At 40.7% G+C, this 19,439-nt stretch overlaps 1 protein-coding gene across 1 annotated transcript; it reads left to right on the forward strand.

Moving 5' to 3' along the window:
• Window positions 1-593: 593 nt before the first annotated feature.
• CIBAR1 (CBY1 interacting BAR domain containing 1) lies at window positions 594-18,758 on the forward strand. The gene is given in 9 exon segments (XM_081116600.1): window positions 594-743; window positions 1,007-1,241; window positions 3,362-3,430; window positions 4,393-4,506; window positions 4,509-4,535; window positions 8,526-8,630; window positions 12,201-12,314; window positions 16,120-16,239; window positions 17,913-18,758. Coding segments are annotated over 9 exon segments (888 nt in total). The 5' UTR covers window positions 594-717; the 3' UTR covers window positions 17,991-18,758.
• The last annotated feature ends 681 nt before the right edge of the window (window positions 18,759-19,439 follow it).

Here is a 19,439-nt window from a genome sequence, read left to right on the forward strand (position 1 = left end):
GGAAGACAAAGGTTGAGCAGTGCGACTGACGGTGCGCACTTGGGGAAGCAGCTCGGCCGGGGCCGCGGGGGCCGAAGGTGGAGAAGAGCCTCGGGTCCGGCGTGTACTGAGCTTGGCTGGGTCACGGTCCCGTCTCCTGGGGGTGGAGGGGGCGTCTCGGTGTCTCTGAACTGCTCCCCGGGCCCAGCACCATTTTCCACGGAACAGGAGCGCGGTGAACACTCGCCGAATGAGTGAGATCAGAGAGCAGGCGGGAGGCAGCGCTCCTCCCGAGGCGGGCCCGCGAGTGCCCACGGAGCGCGGAGGCCGAGCCGGCCTGGAGACCCCCGCGAGGGCCGAGGCGGGCCGGCCCGGGTCCCGTTTCGCGCTCCTGTCCGCGGGCTCCGGCGTTTCCTCCTCGGCTCCCTGTCGGGCCGCAGTGACCGGAGGCCGGCGCGGGGCCCGCCCAGCCCCCCGGACGGACTCCCTGGCCGCGCTCCCGGCAGCCCCGGCGTCGGCCTCGGAGACGCGCGCCGCGTTGCCGTGGAAACGCCGTGATGACGCGCTACGCCGGGGGCGGGCTCTGCGGTCGGGGACGCGCGCCGCGTTGCCGTAGAAACGCCGGGATGCGCGCGAGGCGGGCTCTCGGGCTCCGGCGCGGCCTCCCGCGCACGCCCGGGCCCTTCGCGTCCGCGTCGTTGGGCCCGGGCCCGGGGTCTCGGCGGAGCGCGCGGCAGGATGCTGAGGCGCAGCTTGGAAAACCGGTAACAGCCCCGGGCCCCCGCCGCCCCGGGGGGTGGGGGGCCACTCGCGGAGGCCCTGCCCGTGGGGCCTCTGCGCCGAATTCGATCCCGGGCCGGCGGCCGGGCCTCCGCGCGGCGCTGCGGGGCCTACCCGCCCGGGCGGCGGGCCGGGCCTCTCCCCGCGCCGGCGGGACGTGGAGGCCGGGCCGCGGGGGCCGGGGCCGGGCGGGGGTCCCCGGGGCGTGCGCCCCCTGAGGGTGGCTCGCCCGCCCGCCCGCCCGCAGGGACGCGCAGACCCGGCAGCTGCAGGACGCCGTGGCCAACGTGGAGAAGCACTTCGGGGAGCTCTGCCAGATCTTCGCCGCCTACGTGCGGAAGACGGCGCGGCTGCGCGACAAGGCGGACCTGCTGGTGAACGAGGTCAACGTCTACGCCGCCACCGAGACCCCGCACCTCAGGCAGGGCCTCAAGAACTTCGCCGACGAGTTCGCCAAACTTCAGGACTATCGGCAGGCGGAGGTGGGGAGCGCGCGGGGCGGGGCGGGGCGGGCACCCGCTCCCGGTGGGCACCCGCTCCCGGTGGGCACCCCGCTCCCGGTGGGCACCCGCTCCCGGTGGGCACCCCGCTCCCGGTGGGCACCCGCTCCCGGTGGGCACCCGCTCCCGGTGGGCACCCCGCTCCCGGTGGGCACCCGCTCCCGGTGGGCACCCGCTCCCGGTGGGCACCCGCTCCCGGTGGGCACCCCGCTCCCGGTGGGCACCCGCTCCCGGTGGGCACCCGCTCCCGGTGGGCACCCCGCTCCCGGTGGGCACCCGCTCCCGGTGGGCACCCCGCTCCCGGTGGGCACCCGCTCCCGGTGGGCACCCGCTCCCGGTGGGCACCCCGCTCCCGGTGGGCACCCACTCCCGGTGGGCCGCGCCCCGCGGGCCCGTGGGAGGGAAGCGCCTGCGGTTTTACCCTTTTCAGACCGAGCTTCAGGGCGTCAATTCCTGACTTTCCCCGTCTCCTCTTCCAACTTTGGGCCACGGGGGGCTACTTCCCGGGGCCTTACACGCAGCGCCCGGGGGGGGGGGGGGGGGGGACTTGGTGGGGTGCAGCCGTCTTCGTTCCGAAAGACCATTTTTTCCCCTTAATGCCTTGTAGACACTTTCGCTTATGTTTGTTGAGGTTTCAAGACCCAGGTTAACTTGTCAGAAATTGCCTCATTAGAGCTGCGTTGCTTCTTTGGGCACTTTTCTCATCAGTGCTTTTGGCCTTCTTTTTTCCCTAAAACCTAAAACAGAAATTTCAATTATTTACAAAAAGCAAAAAAAAAAAAAAAAAAGATAATGCTTTTTGAACCTCTCTAATTGCTTTTCATGCAGGAATTTGAGTAGTTACGTTTGGGTGTGCTTTTTGGAAAACGGTTTTGTACATATTTCTCCCGAACTAAACAAGCAGCTCTCAGTTATGTGTAACTGGTGACTTCCCACTCCAGAAATAAGTTACACGCACCGATAACCCTGAAGTCCCACGTCAGCCGGCCCCTTCGACGTCCCTTCGTAGAAAACCTTTATGCCATTTACCAAATAGCAGCGTGAGCTGGTGGGCGTGCGCTCCCTGTATTCCCTTGCTTACCACGCGGGGAGCAGAGGGGCTCGGACCCCCTCGCACCGGGTGGCTCAGGACGCGTGGATGAACCCGCCTGAGTGCTCCTCGTTCTGATTTTATTTAAATGCTCAATGAGAACTTGATTTTGTTTTCATAAAATCTTTTAAAATGAAACATTCAGATACATTTTATTTATAGAAGCTAAAGAAAAATCAATATGGAATGCACTCACTGGTTATCTAAACATGTATCATCAAAAGAAAAAAGCCCTTTTCCTGCTACAAAGATAATACATGCTCTTAAACAGTTAAATACATGTCATCTTGTATTACCTATCCTGAAAAAGAAAATTTTAATGCCCAAGAGTTAAAGAATTACCCAATATGTGATAAAAATTGCAATGTTTAAGAACTGTTTACCACATAGTCTGACAGCTCAGGAACACTTGAGACATTTTATCTTCTTCTCTGAGCTTTGATAATTCATGAATGGCTTCCCAGAAAAAAACTGCAGCTAATACAGCGGTCTCTAAGCTTTCTTGATTTTTGAGGATTGTATGGCTCTAAATGTTTCCAATATGCTGCATCCTTCAGCTTTGCTTTTCTTACCTACATTTTGGAGAATATATAGAGTATCCAACACTGTGCTAAACACACTCAAACTGATTAACTGTATTAAAAATTTGAGATGTCTTAAAACTTACCCAAAAGCTACTTACTTTAAGGTACAAAAGTGATACAGAGATGGTGGTATGGCAAGGATGAGCTCCTTGGAAAACTGAGACGTTTTCTTGTCATATTGCACACCAGGTGCTTTTTGGCTTTGTTACTATACAGCTTAACAGTTTTTAATGTGTTTAAGTTTAGATTCCAAGTCTTATCAATTCTGGTGATTACTGAAGATAAGTTGAACTATGACATTTTAATTTGAAATTTTTTTTAATTAGTCTGTGTGGTAATTATTTTTAGGTTAAACACAGCTTTTATTTCAGAATTGAAATTTTGATCTATGTTTCTTTTCAGTTATATTTTATAATAATTTTTAATAGGTTGAAAGACTTGAAGCCAAAGTAGTTGAACCATTGAAAGCTTATGGAACTATTGTAAAAATGAAACGAGTAAGTAAATTCATTATTTTTCTACTATTATTAGGTATTCTAGCAAAGAGTATAAGGTTTCCAATAATTGTTCTTTTAATAAAAAGTACAAAGTAGTGTTAGATATTTTAACATACTCTGAAGAGTCATTTTTTAGATCTTTGAGAATAAAGAGAGATTTTTAGTGAGCTGACTAAGTATACTACTGTAGCAACATAAAGCAACATTTTGTTTATTATGGACACATAATATTTATAATCATGAAGAATATATGAACAGAAATTATTTTACTAATTACATTTGAGTTTATACTTTTTAGAGCAGGTAATAAATGTAGACTGAGTGTGACAAAGTCTGTCTTTTAATTGAGGTATAAGTGACTTTACATTAGTTTCAAGTGTACAGCATAATGATTTTATAATTGTCTATATTGTGAAATAGTCACCACAATAAGTCTAGTTAACATCTGTCACTAAAATTACAATTTGTGTGTGTGTGTGAATAGAGCTTTAAGATCTGCTCTAGGCAGCTTTCAAATATGCAATACAGTGCTATTAACTGTAGTCACCATACCGTGTTACACCCTCAAAGTTCTATTTTTAAAATAAACTTCATTGAGGTGTAATTTACATGTAATAAAATTCTCCCATTTTAATCATTGAATTTTGACAAATGTATATATACATGTAACTACCACCATCAAAATTATATATATATATAAATACATATGTATGTTGATATGTGTTTACGTGGTTGTAGTTTTGCATTGAAATTACCTTGTCTTTGTTATTATTTTGAGGGGACATTAAAGAAACGCATGTGTGCACTGTCACATGCAAAGACGCACACTAATTATACAGTAATAATTCCTGTGGTCATGAGATGCCTGGATCAAACCAGATCATTCTCTTGTTCTTAAATCAGAATGTGTGCATTTATCTCTAAAATCACAGATTATTATTAACAAAAATGTCTATTTGCAGGACGACCTCAAGGCAACATTAACAGCCAGGAATCGAGAAGCTAAACAGTTAACTCAGTTAGAAAGAACTCGGCAGCGAAACCCATCTGACCGACATGTTATTGTATCCTTTGAATCTTGATCTTTAAAAACACATTTTGTAAGGTATGCAGTACAAAAGCAAATGTGTGTGGAAATTATGCATTTCAACTTCTAAATGTGCTGAGAATTTGAACATAATGGTTGAAAAAATAGGCATTTATGGATTTTCACTGTAGAAATTAGATAATTTTAAAGAGAATACACTACCTAATCCAGTCCCCTTGTACTGTTTTTCACAATAGATACTCAAAAAAGAAACACTCAGAAGTGTAGATGTTTTTATAAAGAGTAAGTTCAGGGTTCTGAGATTTTTTTTTGTAGGAAAATGACTAAGTGTTAATTATAAAATTAAAGACCTATGATTAATTATAATTTAGCAATGCCATCTTCCCTGTTTTTAAGAAAAGGAAAATCTTTTTTTCGCCAATGCAATTCCCTTTATCTTAAAAAAACAAAACAAAACCACTATATGAAACCAAAATTATGACTTCCAGTCAAAACCCTGAGGCGATTCAGAGTACACTTGATGTCCCCAGCTGGGCACAGACTGATCTGGACAGGAGTGTCCACTGTAGCCAAGTTCTTCTGTTAAGAATGTTTCTTAAACTGGATTGTGTGCCTTGTTCGTGACTAAACCGAAGAACAGAAAATAGTGCCTAGCGAACTGCCAGCATCTGGGATAGGTGCAATTGTATAGAAAGTACTAACTTATCCCACTGCCTTTTTCCCATTTCTTATGTCTCCTTCCTGCTTCCTTAAGGTTTTTACTGCCCAGCTCAGCCAGAAACCACATGAGGAGTGGCTCTTTGGGGGCACTTGAGGTTCCAGACACCTCCATTCCTGAGGGGAAGCCCTTGAGCAGTGATTTGGGGCTACGCCAATTGCCTGGTCCTCCTTCCTTTGGACCAAAGGTACATATGCCCAACCTTGTAATAAACAAAAACGGGCAGCCACAGGGCTGGGACTACCCGTTGGAGGCTGGGACAGGAACATCTAGACAGTACTGGAGGCTTCAGATCTACAAACTAGAGATGAGAGTCTGGGTTTTAAGTCAGTCAGAAAAACCAGAGAATGCTGGAAAATTTATGGCTGACCAGTAGGGACCAAGGCAGAGGCCAGGGGATGTCACTAGTTTTTAAGAATTAAGCCAGAGGTCAAAATTTTGCTGTTTTGTTTTGACTAAATAAGGCATAAAAAAAGTCACATCTGGAATCCTGAGTGGTTGGCAAGGTTGAGTGAGGGCTGTTAGTACTGACAACACAAATGAACCTATTCCTAAACACAGATGTTACTGATGTAGATGCTGTTCTTTGAACACTGCTATGGAGGAAGTACTCTTGGACCGTAGATGAAGCAGGTCTGCAGATTCACATGGGCAGAAAAATGTGGCAACTGAATAGCTTATTGCTGTAGGTGAATTGCTGTGCTCACTGGGAAAGAGCTGTGAATCCAGGGTATTTTGACAACCCCAGGCAAGAACATAAAGGACAATCTACATACAAATGTTTGATATAAGTATAAATGTAAATATATTCAATCATAGCACCATAGACAGTTATTCAGGATGGGCCCTTAAAATTCATCCGACTATTCAAAAGAAGCACATGAAAGTTCAGTATATAAAATAAAACGGAGGCCTGGCCGGCATGGCCCAGGGGTTGTGCTTCGACCTACGATCCAGGAGGTCTCGGTTTGATTCCTGGTCAGGGCACATGCCCCCATTTTGGGCTCCATCCCCAGTAGGGGGCATGCAGGAGGCAGCCAATCAATGATTCATCATTGATGTTTCTCTCTCTCCCCCTTCCCCTTCCTCTCTCTGAAATCAATAAAAAAAAAAAAAAAAAATTTAAAAAAACATGGAGTTGTTCTGGTACAAGAGGCTAAGGTGAAGAAGACTCCCCGGGCTCCGCCTGCTCACGCCCCAAGGCCCGGGTGGCTTCTGGACAAGCTGCCTGGAACTCAATCTGAAAAACCCCAATCTGGCTCACCCCTTTATAAGCCATTTTGCACTCGTACTTTCAGTAAATATACTGGTATTCATAAAGTCATAACATATTTTAATCAAAACCATTTCCTACTCAAATGGTATATTTTAGGATTTTGAAGAATTCTCAACAAAAGGAAGAACAGAAATCTATATCCTCTGTGATAAAAATAGCTGTGTGACTCTGGGCAAGATGCCATGCTGGATTCCAGGGATTTGAGACTAAGAAGTGAATAGTTGCTAGAGGGTGGTAGGTGCAGACACTGATGTCCCAGCTATAGCTTCTGCTTCCCAGTTCCTTGTTTAGCCAAATTTATCTACCCTTCCAGAATTTAAAATGAAACTATCAGCAAATGGGAAGGGGAAAGATGTGAATCAAAAGAAAGTATTCACAAGTAAGGAACTGAAGAAAAGAAAAAAAAAAGATTTGATGAAACACTCATTAGTAAAAGGTTAACATGCATCGAATAACTGGAAGAAATTTTTTCATACTAATGAACCTTCAAAGGAGCTCTATTTTACTTTTGAATTTCCTATGATGAAGTTACATTTTTTTAAATCCCAAATCCAGTAACATAGAGAATTGTTTTTGATTACTAGCTATGATTAAAGTTAAGTTTGTATGGTTTTAAAAAACTTAACACTGTATATGGCAAGATACACGCACGAATACAGAGGTACAAATGAATGTATTTTTAAATGCTTAGTATCTTGAAATTGTGTTTAACCTAATCATGAGAGTATATAATTGATAGTTATAATTAATGTATAATCTAATTGTAAGAGTACATAATTCTTTAAGACTATATGGTTTTAAATTATTGAAAAAGAAATTGTTCCCTTTGAAATGTATTTTTTCCTTTATGAAAAACTTCAGTCACAGGTGGGTAATAAAGTGGTGTGTCGAGATGGATCCTTAGAGTAAACCATTTTCCTTATTTCAATATATACATTTTTTTGGAAAAGAAAGCAAGAGCTAACTGTCAGAATGTTATGTGTGAAAAATGGTGACAGATGCAAATTTTTCCCATGGATTAACTATTAAATGATGATATGTGATACTTTTGAGCAAATATAATACTAGCATAGGAAATAAAACTTTATTAGAAAGAACTGAATCAGAAAATTGGTCTTTTAATATATCTATGTTACTGTTTAACAAAAACATCTTAAATATTTTTGGATAACTATTGTCCTAAAGGAAGAGTTGCTTTTTTAAGAGAAACACATGAGATTGGAAATATTCTGCACTTTACAGAACTGTAGCCACAAGCTGTATATACATGGCTATTGAGCTCTTGAAATGTGACTAGAGTAACTGAGAAACCAGATTTTAAGTTTTCATTTAATTAAGTGTAAATAGTGGCATGTGGCTAGTGCCACCACTGACTGGATGGTGTGAACACTTACTAGCATATGTGAAGTAAAGCATTAGACTTGTCTGATTTCTTAGTTACTGATATATATAGTATTTCTTGTAGTAAGCATTAATTAAATAGTAACAGTGTGATATGTTGGCCTATAAGAACATACAAATAGAAACTCAATGCTGAAATAAATATAAGTAGTATATGTTCTGATTAGAATATTACAGAATTAGAAACATTTAATGTATTAGAAGAACTAGAAATTTGAAAATACTTCAGTCAGAGGCCCTTTGTTTTTCGGGAGACAGGGTTAAAGGGGAGAGAAATGATGAGAACAAAAGTATTACGATAAATGGCACAGAAGTGAAATGGGTGAAAACAGTAGAAAAATACAGACAGTTGTTTTATAGTAAATCATCCAAGGGTGATATAGAGAAAAAATGATTTTTGTAGAAAGGGAGGAGTTTTGTTTTCATTTGTTTGAGATCATGAATCATGTCACTTAATAGATTTAACTTTCTTTATTCTGCATGTGCTTATATAGATCATTTTATTTTGTGTGGCAAAAAATATTAGATATTTACATTGTTAAGCAAAAAAAAAAAAAAGGCAACACTGCAATGGTAGCGTTTACAAATAGACTCAAGTGAATGGATTCTGACTTAGTGTTTTTCATATCTTTTGGGGGCAATACCTTTGTAGGCAGAAACCGAATTACAGAGAGCTACAATGGATGCTACCCGAACAACTCGTCAGCTAGAGGAAACTATTGACAATTTTGAAAAGCAGAAAATAAAGGATATAAAGGTAATAAAGTAACTATTAAGGTTCAAAACATGTTTTCTAGCCTTTATGTTTTATTTAAATTTATGAAAAATTTAAATTACTGATTATTTTTTACTTTTTAATTATAGTTGGCATTCAGTGGCATTTTATATTAGTTTCAGGTATACAGCATAGTGGTTAGACATTTATACAACTTACAAAGTGATCCCCCCCCATATGTCTTCCACCTGGCATCAGGTATTGTTATTACAATATTATTGACTGCATTTCCTAAGTTTAAACTCCCATGACTTTTGTAATTACCAATTTGTACTTCTTAAACCGTCACCTTTTTTACCCAGTCCTCACCGTGTGGGATTGCAAGTTGGTGCAGCCACTATGGAAAACATTATAGAGGTTCCTCAAAAAATTAAAAATAAAACTACCTCAGCCCTAAGTAACCACCTCTACTCTCATGTCTCTATGAATGTGGCTATTCTGGACATTTCATATGAAGGGAACCCTAAAATGCATGATTTTTGTAACTGGTTTCCTTCACTTAGCATAATGCTCTCAAGGCCCGTCCGTATTTGGAGCGTGTGTCGGTACTTCATGCCTTTTCACAGCTGAACGTTCCATTGTATGGACACTGCCACGTTTTCCTTCTTCATCAGAGGATGGACATTTGGGTTGTCTCTACCTGTTGGCTATTATGGTAAATGATATTCATGTACAAGCTTTTGCATGGACATGTATTTTCATTTCCCTTAGGTACATACCTAGTTGAATTGCTGGCTATATGGTAAACTCTTTCATCATGTGAAAACTGCCGGACTGTCTTCCCGAGTAACTGCACCACAGCTGTGAGGGTCCCAGCTCTGCACCCTCACTGATATTTACTGTTCATCCATTTTCATGTTAAGTCACCCAGGCGGGAAGTAGCAATTCGCTGTAGTTTTGATTTACGTTTCCCTGCTGAGGTTTATTGGCCATTTATCTTCCTTGAAGAGATGTCTGTTCAGACTCCTCACCCACATTTTAGTTGGGTTGTCTTCATATTATGTCGAGTTGTGAAAGTACTTTGTATATTCAGATTCAAGTCCCTTATCAGATGTATGATTTGCATTATTTCCTCCCATTCTGTGGGTTCTTTTCACTCTCTTCATGGTGTTCCTTGAAGCATAATTTATTTTTATCAGTTTTATTTCTACATCATTGCAATAGGATTTATACACTAATGTTTTAACTTAATGTGAATTAAGAGAGTAGTATCTCTAAACAGATCAAAGTAGAATTCTACTAGCAAAAGGCAGCTCAGAACTTCATTCCTCACTGGAGGCTATTTTATTTCATCAGGCGCTTTTATAGAGTAAGACAAATGCCTCTTCTCTCCCCATGTAAGGAGAGGCAGACCTTGGAGATGCAGTGGGCTCTTTGCCGACCACCACAGTGCAGCCAGTGTCACAGCAAAGCCACTCGCCCTTACTTTGATTTCCCAGCGCATATAAGTTATGTTTATACTATATTGTATTCTAGTGTACAAGAGTATTGTCTTAAAAAACCCCACAATGTACATACTTTAATTAAACAATATTTTATTGCTAAAAAATGCTGATCATCACCTGAACCCTGGTGGAGGGTCTTACCTTCAGTTGTAAAAAAATACAGTATCTGTGAAGCACAGTAAAGCAAAGTGCAGTGAAACATGTTGTGCCTGTAAGCGGGTCCATGTCAGCAAGCTGATGGGCTTTGAATCCTCTGTGCAGGGAAAGCGAGAACAGAGTCTGCCCCTAACCTGTGTCCTTCACCTCCCTCTCCTCCCGTAGACACGTCTCACGGCTTATTCTGCAATTCTCGTTTTAAGCCTAAATAATTAAAAAACAAATTTCTGTTCTAGCCTTGAGTAAAAATAAAGTCAAACTATGTCTATATTATCTTTATATAGTTCTTTATTTACTAATTGTAGAGAGAATCTTTAAATTTAAGATTCAGAAGGAAAGATGTAAGCCTGTGCTTGTTTTTATCACCTAAAGCAAGCTCAGACCAAGAACAAGTAGCATCCTAATGCTTTGGCTTTTCACTGACTCCTGGCCCTGCAGTTTTCCCACTAGGAGTTCCCATGCTCCTAAAGGGCCCCTGGCTCCCTTCTAGCTAGACAGCTATCTAGGAAGACTGACAACTAAAAGAGTCCCAGCCCTAGTCAAAAGCCACTTCACCTCTAATTTATTCCTGGATAACTCAGGGATTCTTGATGTGAAATCCAAAATTGTGTCTTGGTATAATACAGTTTATTGTCAGTTGCCAGTCCAGTGTGCCAGAGCCCTCGGTGACCTATATGAACTGATAGTAAGGGTCATTGTTAAAGTTATGTGTCTTATCCCAGAGCCCAGTCTTTGCAGCCAGACCCCACATATGTGCTTGGCAGCTCAGAAGGGATACTTTCAACTCCAGATGTTTCCACTGAGTAGTGATAGAAGCCTGTTAGTACTCCCTTAAATATTTTCCTAGTCTTTAAGGAAAAAATGGAGATGGCGAAAAAAAAATCATAGGACACTGAGGAATATCTGTGACTGTCTTCCAAACTGCAGGAACACTCCTTCTCTGAGGGGAACAGGAGAGCGGGAGTGAAGGGAAGTAGGTATCCAACTTACTTTCTAGCCTAACCCATCTCTTCTGTCTTTACCCTTTAAGTACAGTGCTTGAGTATTTCCTACCTTCTTCTTACCCTGCCCACTTATCCCTACATTAATGCTGTGATTTTTCATTTGATAAGGGGCAAGATAATTAAAAATGGTATGATCCTTTTTTATATTGAACTTGTCTGGTTTGTATCCTTTCTCTGCCTATGGATTATCTCACCTCTGTTCAGATCAGCGTGTGCATCTTCATGCTCTTTGCTCGTGACCTTCCGTGTCATAGTTGTCATGTTCATAGAGGTTACCCGCACATTTTTCTGTAAAGGAAATTATTGTTTCCAGCAAGAACAACACAGTGCGATGAGCCAGAGCTGCAACTTCCGAAGAATCGCATTGAAGCATCAACGTTCCATCCGAGCAACACTGGACGAGTCCTGTGTTTGTGAGCTGGGAAGCTGCATGGGAGTGTGTTGCTCTCAGCGGTGGCAGGAATAGCACTGCTACCAAGTAATTCCTTTGTGGTTAGAGAATATAAGTGACGTGTAGTCAAAACTATGATGGGATATAATTCCTGTCCAAAAAAACATTCTTTTGTTTAAACATCAGTTGTAGTTGCTAACATATCAGCTTCAGAACTGAACTGCTTTATCTAATACTTCTAGGCATGTGGTTACAGTACATAATGGTATACATTTAAGTAAGAACTTTTTTTATCACAAATGTCAATTACCAAGGTATAAATAGAACTGTGACAAAAAATAAGAGGGGTCAGCAAATGGTGAAATAAGAAATATTTTGCATAATTTGAAAGTTTTGCTGCAAAAGATCTTGCAGCTATTTTTTATTTGCCCTGTAGAAAAAAAAGATACCTCTGTAGTTCATAAAATGGCAAGATTATATAGGGTAAGGAGTAGCTTTACTACATTCACAATGCAATTTTTATGATTGTTTAAATTCAAATCTTTGTGTCTTTTAGACTATATTTTCAGAATTTATCACTATTGAAATGCTATTTCATGGCAAAGCTTTAGAGGTCTTCACTGCTGCCTACCAAAACATACAAAAGATTGACGAAGAAGAAGACTTAGAGGTAGGACTGTGTCTGTCTAAGCTTAATTCTTCTATTAATATAGAAATGTTTAAGAAAGCATTAGTTTATTTGGGTAAAAAATATCTTAAATTAGGATACTACAATGGTTAATTTGTTATTGTGTGCAGTCCCAAATAGCTGAACTCATATGATTTCCTTTTTATTTGTTTTTAACTTTTCAAATTAACCATGGTAAAGTTCCAATAAGATATAATCTAAGTGAAGCCATTACGTGAAATAATGTATCGTTTAGACTGGTAACATAAGTCACTTAAGTGTGCTAAAAATAAAAACATTCATTGATTTGAGGAACATCCGATTGTTCACACCATGCACAGTACCCAAAGCTTTACGTGCATTTTCTCACTCGCCCCTCAGTCCTGAGGTAGGTGGTGTTATTAGAAAGACGTGAATCAGAAAATTGGTCTGTTTATTGAGCTGCTGTTATATGCCAGGCATAATTTTAAGTGCTGAGGATTTAGCATTATAAGATGGAAATGGTCCAACTTGTCAAAGCAGAAACTTAAAAACCTACCATGGAGTTCAGACAATAAAAAAATATACTGCGTAACTATTTAAGTTTTATAATGTGACCAGTCTCAGAGAGAAAATACACAATGTGCTGTGAGTGTAATGTGATGGAGGATTCTAAATAGTCTGAAGTATCAAAAGAATGATTTCATTAGAAGCTTGAGGGATGAGTAGGAGAATGCCTGGCAACAACTTTCAGGCAGAGGGTAGAGAGAGATATACAAAAGTTCTGAGGCATAATGAATTATACGTGAAAACTATTACTATTATGCCAAACAGGAATTGAGGAAAAGAGAAGAAAGCCTGGGAGAGTTGCAGGGCCAGGGGAAGTAAACATATCAAACAGGTACCAAGAAGAGAAAGAATCCTTTAAATGCAAGGTTTCTTGGGAACATGGAGAGGAAATATACAGAGAGGGACAGAGAAATCACTTGATATTTTCCTTAGGTAGTCTGTGCTTTATGAGAACTACCAAGGCTTATTCTAGCAGCACCGAATTTTTCTCAGGCATCTAGGTATATCAAACCATCTTACCTTATTTGTTCTTCACATAAAAAGTATTGTCAGGCCCATTTTCTCTGTGCAGTCACTTCAGAGCTTACTCAGATCTTGAGACTCACTCCTAGAAGAGATCTTGGACCATTTTGGAAAATGCATTATTGCCAGTAAATATGTTGTTTTGCATTAAGAGATTAATTTTAATATTTAACTGGTTTAAAATTTTATCCCAAGGGTATATATGGTCTACTTTTACTTCATTTTGCTAGAAAAGTTTAAAAAATGTTGTTCTAACAAAAATGTATCCCTTCCAAATATGCCTGAATTGCCCTAAAACACAAGTGTTGCCTCTTAAGTTTCATCCCTTGATTCCTTCTGTGTTCTGTACTTTAAGGTTTAAAGAAATGCATAGATATCCTCTAGTTTGGTCTCCTTTTTCCCCCCCAAAACATCAGAATTAAGATCATGTTAGCATCCTTCATTTACGAGGTCACTATCTTAAGCTAGGAAAATCTGAAAAGATAAAGCAGGTCTCCTTGCTTTAGAGGAACCTAAAACTAGTGGAGACATATGTAATTACGAAACAGTGAGATAAAAGCTGTACTGAGGGTGTGAACAGTAGGAGCTACTGACTAGAAGAGAATGGGGGAAGACGGAATTTGAGTTGGCTTTTGAAGGATGAGTGAATTTGCTGGAATTCCAGGATGAGAAACCAGCACAGCAAAGTCAGAGTACACATGTCCTAGCATGTAGGTACATGTATAGGCTAGAAGTGAAGATCCTAAGCAGATGTCACCTGAGACATCTGAACTCTGGGTAGTCAGGAGTCGCAAAATTTTCTGGTATAGGAAACCATATTTTGGTCTTTGGTAAGATAATTTTAAGTAAGCCATTAAGAAAACTGTGTAGTCAAAAACTAAAACAGAAGTACCTCAGGTAAGAAATTTAGGGAGAATGCCCAGGCTTCTAGCTCAGTCTACTAAATAAATGGTAATTTCTTTCATTACAAAGGTGAATCTAGAGGTACACTGTCCAGTATAGTAGCCAGTAGGCGTGTGTGGCTATTTAAGGTTAAATTAAAAGTTCCTGCCCAGCCGGCGTAGCTCGGCGGTTGAGCATCAACCTATGATCCAGGAGATCGGGGTTTGATTCCTGGTCAGGGCACATGCCTGGGTTTTGGGCTCAATCCCCAGTAGGGGGCGTGCAGGAGGCAGCCAATCAATGACTCTCATCACTGATGTTTCTACCTCTTTCCCTCTCCCTTCCTCTCTCTGAAATGGAGATATATTAAAAACAAAAAACAAAAAAAAAAAACCCACCACTTAAAAAAAAAATTAGTTCCTCAGTCACAGGAACCACATTTCAAAGGCTCAGAAGCCACATGTGGCCTTTCTGGGCAGCCTAGAACAGTAAGCATGTCCATCATTTCAGAACGTTCTAGTGGGCAGTGCAGGTCTAGGAGAACAGAGGGTAGCTAGCACAAATACAGCTATCAGAAGAGAGTCTGTAGAGAACTGGTTGAAGGGTAGCCGTTCAACACTAGGTAACTTCTTTCAGAGAAAGGTATCAAAAAAGGAAAAGTGGCCTAAGGGAAACCCTTTAAAACTATTTACAGTTCAGCCCAGCCGGTGTCCTCAGTGGTTTCGTGTAGACCCATGAACCAAGAGGTCACTGGTCCGTTTCCCATACAGGGCACGTGCCCGGGAGGCAGCTCATCCAAATGTTTCTCTACCCACCTCCCTTCCCCTCTCTAACGTCAATAAAAACATATTAAATGTTTATTTAATATAAACATTAACTACATATTTATGGTGCAAGCAATAAAAAAGGAGATGTGAAGAAACAGGGCCGCTGGCACATGAAGAGTGTAGCGATGGCGTGCATGGAAAGTAAGTTTCAGTACAAGGTCCATGAAGGTGACAAAAAGGTGGCTGGTGATTTTTGTCAAGAGCAGTTTCAGTGGAGGGTGGAAGCCTAATTATAGTTTACTGACGAATGGAGAAGTAGAATAGTTGAGAAGTTTCTTAAGGAGTAAAGTTGTATCTTAAAGTAGCTTAAAAAGGGGGGGCTCATCTTGAGTTTGTTTGCTGGGGGAGGGAACCTGTGGAGAAAAAAAGCTTTTGTTTGTTGGTTTGGTTTGAAATTTTGGAGAAAGGAAAAATCCACCTTGGGAAGAACCAGAATATTTACTTTAAAAAAAAGATGGGGTGAAGAGTTAAGGAAAAAGGGAGGGAAATTGAAGGAATTCATATCTGCCAACCTTACCTATTAGGCCACATGTCAGAGAAATGGGGGAAGAGAGAAGATACAGGTAAGGAGGCTTAAGAAAGCGGCAAGATTTAGAACCACAGCTTTAAGGAAAAAGGACTGGAAGTAATGGCAGTCCAGGTCCTAGAATCCCTAAGTTACAACAGCTCCAACTTACTCCCCTGATGTGACAGTGAAGGCAAATTGCGAAGAGCAGAGGATGGGCAGAACAGAAGGAAGCAGGGAGGCAGGAACTTTCACATTTCCCCAGCAGAATCTCAAGTGATTGTCCCAGGCCCCATCATCATATATGGTTCAAATAGAATTTTTTTAGTCTTCATCTTTACAATGTAAAATATTTTGGGTATTTTTGTTTTAAATTTACAATAAATTGACATTTTTTACCAGGGAATGGGGCGGGGGGGGGGGGGGAGGTTGCTCTTAAAAAAATAACTAAGAGGAATTTAACATGGCTTTCTAGATTTCCATTGTTTCGTATCCACTTCATGATGTTTTATCATTGCAACAGGTTTTCCGAAATTCTCTGTATCCACCGGATTATTCATCTCGTTTAGATATTGTAAGAGCAAATTCAAAGTCGCCTCTTCAGAGATCACTGTCAGCTAAGTGTGTGTCTGGAACAGGACAGGTGAGCTGGAAACCATAATTTAAAAGAATTTGAGCTGCTGCCTTTGGAATTGTTCAACGCTAAAAATACTTCCCTTAAGTCATATGACCTCATATAACTTACCCTTTCTTGTCCTCTCAGGTAAAATGATGTCAGATTGCACTAAGTGCAGCTCTGTTATTCCTTGTATTGTTTTGTAAACTATCACACACCTACTCTCTAAAGCAGAACACTTCAGAACAAAGGTGGAAAGGACAGAATCATCTAGATGTGTTCTCTGGTGCAAGAATGGCACTGGTTCTGAAGTAAAACTGCTTAGGGTTTAAGCCCCACTATGATTTATTGGAAAGTATACCTAAAAAGGGCTTTTCCTGAACATCAGCACAGATCCAGAAGCACAGATCTTTAGAGAGCCAGTTTTCTCATGTCTTCTATTGCCAGAAAGCCTGAAGTGCCTGGTATGTAGAACGGAGAGGTCAGCCACCTTTTTCTCTAAAGGACCACAGAGAGAAATAATAGATTTTGTGGGCTATAGGGTCTCTGTCCCAACTAAGAGCAGCTATAAACAATACATTAAAAAAATCAGACGGCTGTGCTGTAATAAAACTTTATTTTTTTTAAAAACAGGCAAACTGGGCCATAGCTTGCCAACTTCTCACCTAGAGAGCTGTTTTTCATATCTTGCCTTCAGAATTTAAAATTGAGCAAAATATTTTCAAAATATAAACTTTTAGGTAAATTTGACCCAGTACCTTCTATTTTCATCTGACTCGCCTCTAAGCATTTATTTACTGCTTTATATTCATGCATCGCTCCCCTTAACTTTTTTGACTCCAGTATTAAGTGCCATACACATAAATTACACAAATTTAGTATTATAGTACATATAAAGTTTTGTTTGACTAGTTGGAGCTAATGATGTTACCTAAGTTAGCTAACATCTGTATAGCACTTTAAGATATCCCAGGTTTTCTCAACCTCAGCACTGTAGACTTGGGGCCTGATAACTTGGTTGTGGAGGAGGTAGTACTGCCCTGTGCATTATAAATATGTTGAGCAGCATCACTAGTCACTACTGACAAGATGCTGCTAACACACAAACACGCACCCAGTGTGACAGTTAACAGTGTTGCCAAGCATTGCCAAACATCCCCTAGGAGGTATAATCACTCTCAGAAAGGTTTGAAACAAGATGACCCAAGTGATTAACATAAGGACTTAAAGCTAAGTGGTGAATTCAGTTTACCAACTCATTCCATTTAAATCGCACTATTTTTAAAATTTAGTATTTCCGTTGCCTAGCTGAAATATGCTTGGTTTTGCTTGCTATCCCTTTGATCATTCTCAAGTACCTGTTTTGAGACCCAAGAATAGTTTAACCTGAAATTTTTTTGACATTCATAATATACTAAGACTATACTTTTTTTGGAAAGTATTTTATGTTGTTGAAGTACTGGTGTCCAACGGGAATGATTCACATTTTTATTCAAAAAAATAACGAGTGAAAAACCTTTTGACTGTTTTACACCTTAAAATACAATTAATTCATGGAGAATTTTCACTACTAAAAATCATTACTTACGGACATTTTTCTAAAATATTTGTTCTATGTACCCTTCTCTCTAAGGGCATATTTAAGACACCAAACATGTAAAAATATTTTTAAGTTAGAATTTTTAAAAATGTGTTAACAGGTATGTCGGCTAAGAAAGGACCAGCAGGCAGATGATGATGATGATGAAGACTTGGATATAACAGAAGAAGAAAATTGATTTTTCTTAAACTTCACATTCCCATTTTTATCTTAAATGACTTGGAGTCCAGAATTACTAAGTTGTAAAGCTTTATACTGGCTTGATACATTAACCTTCAAATGAAACCCTACTGGAAATGGAAATAAAGGAAATTTATGCTGACAAAAAAATGAAGGCTTTGGAAACATTACACACCAGCCATTCCAATGTCCTGTGTAGCCGCATGTGATCTTTTTGAATAGGTTCCATTTTTTAAAAGATGATGTATTTTAAAAGTATTTCATACTAGTGCACTATCTATACCTAGTTGAGGTTGCAATAGTAAATAGATGACAAAAAAGAAAATATGTAACAGTTCCACTGGCTTCTTTTAGGTAAGACCAGGCTTTCATTTCCAGAAAAGGATCCTGGTCACTCTGATTAGCTCCAAATTCCACTTCATAAAGCCCCTAATTGAAAAGGGGTCTTTTTTTCCTTTTTCACTTACTACAACCTGAAAATCCTTCATTTAATACACAGATTTATTTTTGGGACACTGTACTCTGTTATCTCATGGATCCCAGTCAGGCATGTAAAAATTATGAAATTTATAAAGTCATTTGGGAAAACTACAAAAAGCAGTTATTCGTAACAGAAAAATACTTCATAGAAAGCCTTTTTGACTGTTACTCCTGGTTCTGTTCCTAACAAAGCACGGATGTCCTATGTGATAAAATTACTTCAGTACTTTAAAATATTCGACACATTTTAAAATCCTAAATAAATTGGTATTCTTAAGAAACAGGGTATCATTGCATTTTTACTTCCCACTATTTAAATTTGATGTTGCACTGGAGAAAAAAACAGGGTTATAGTATTTCTTTTGCTGCTTACCATAGCAACTCACACCTCTTGAGTATCAGTTGCATTCTGTAAAATCAAAACAGTGTCTGATACATAAAACAATTAGTAAATAAAATTCTGACATAAAATGTATGCTCTGCCCACCGCAAAGAAATATTCTGAGGACAAAAAGAATACTATAGATGGTAATACCTTTCATCAATGTAAAATTAAGTTTCTTTTAGACCATAGGTTGGCAAACTTTAAAAGATAGATGCTAAATTTTTTTATATATCTTTATTGATTTCAGAGAGAGGGGGGAGGGAGAGAAACATCAATGAGAGAGTCATTGATCACCTGCCTCCTGCACGCCCCCTACTGGAGATTAAGGCAAAAACCCCAGGGCATGTGCCCTGACTGGGAATCAAACCGCGATCTCCTGGATCCTAGGGTGATGCTCATCCACTGAGCCACGACAGCTGGGCAGTAAATATTTTTTTACATTAGTGGGCCAAGAGACATAAAGCAACCATTGAAAATGTAAATGCCTTTAATAATGTAAAAACCTTTTAGCTTGTAAAAAGGAAAAAACACCACCTCACCAGTTATGTAGTCTATAGGCCTCTATTTCTTATCTCCAAAATA

The sequence above is a fragment of the Miniopterus schreibersii genome (genome assembly GCF_964146895.1).
Source record: "Miniopterus schreibersii genome assembly, chromosome: 17".
Lineage (NCBI taxonomy): Eukaryota > Metazoa > Chordata > Mammalia > Chiroptera > Miniopteridae > Miniopterus > Miniopterus schreibersii.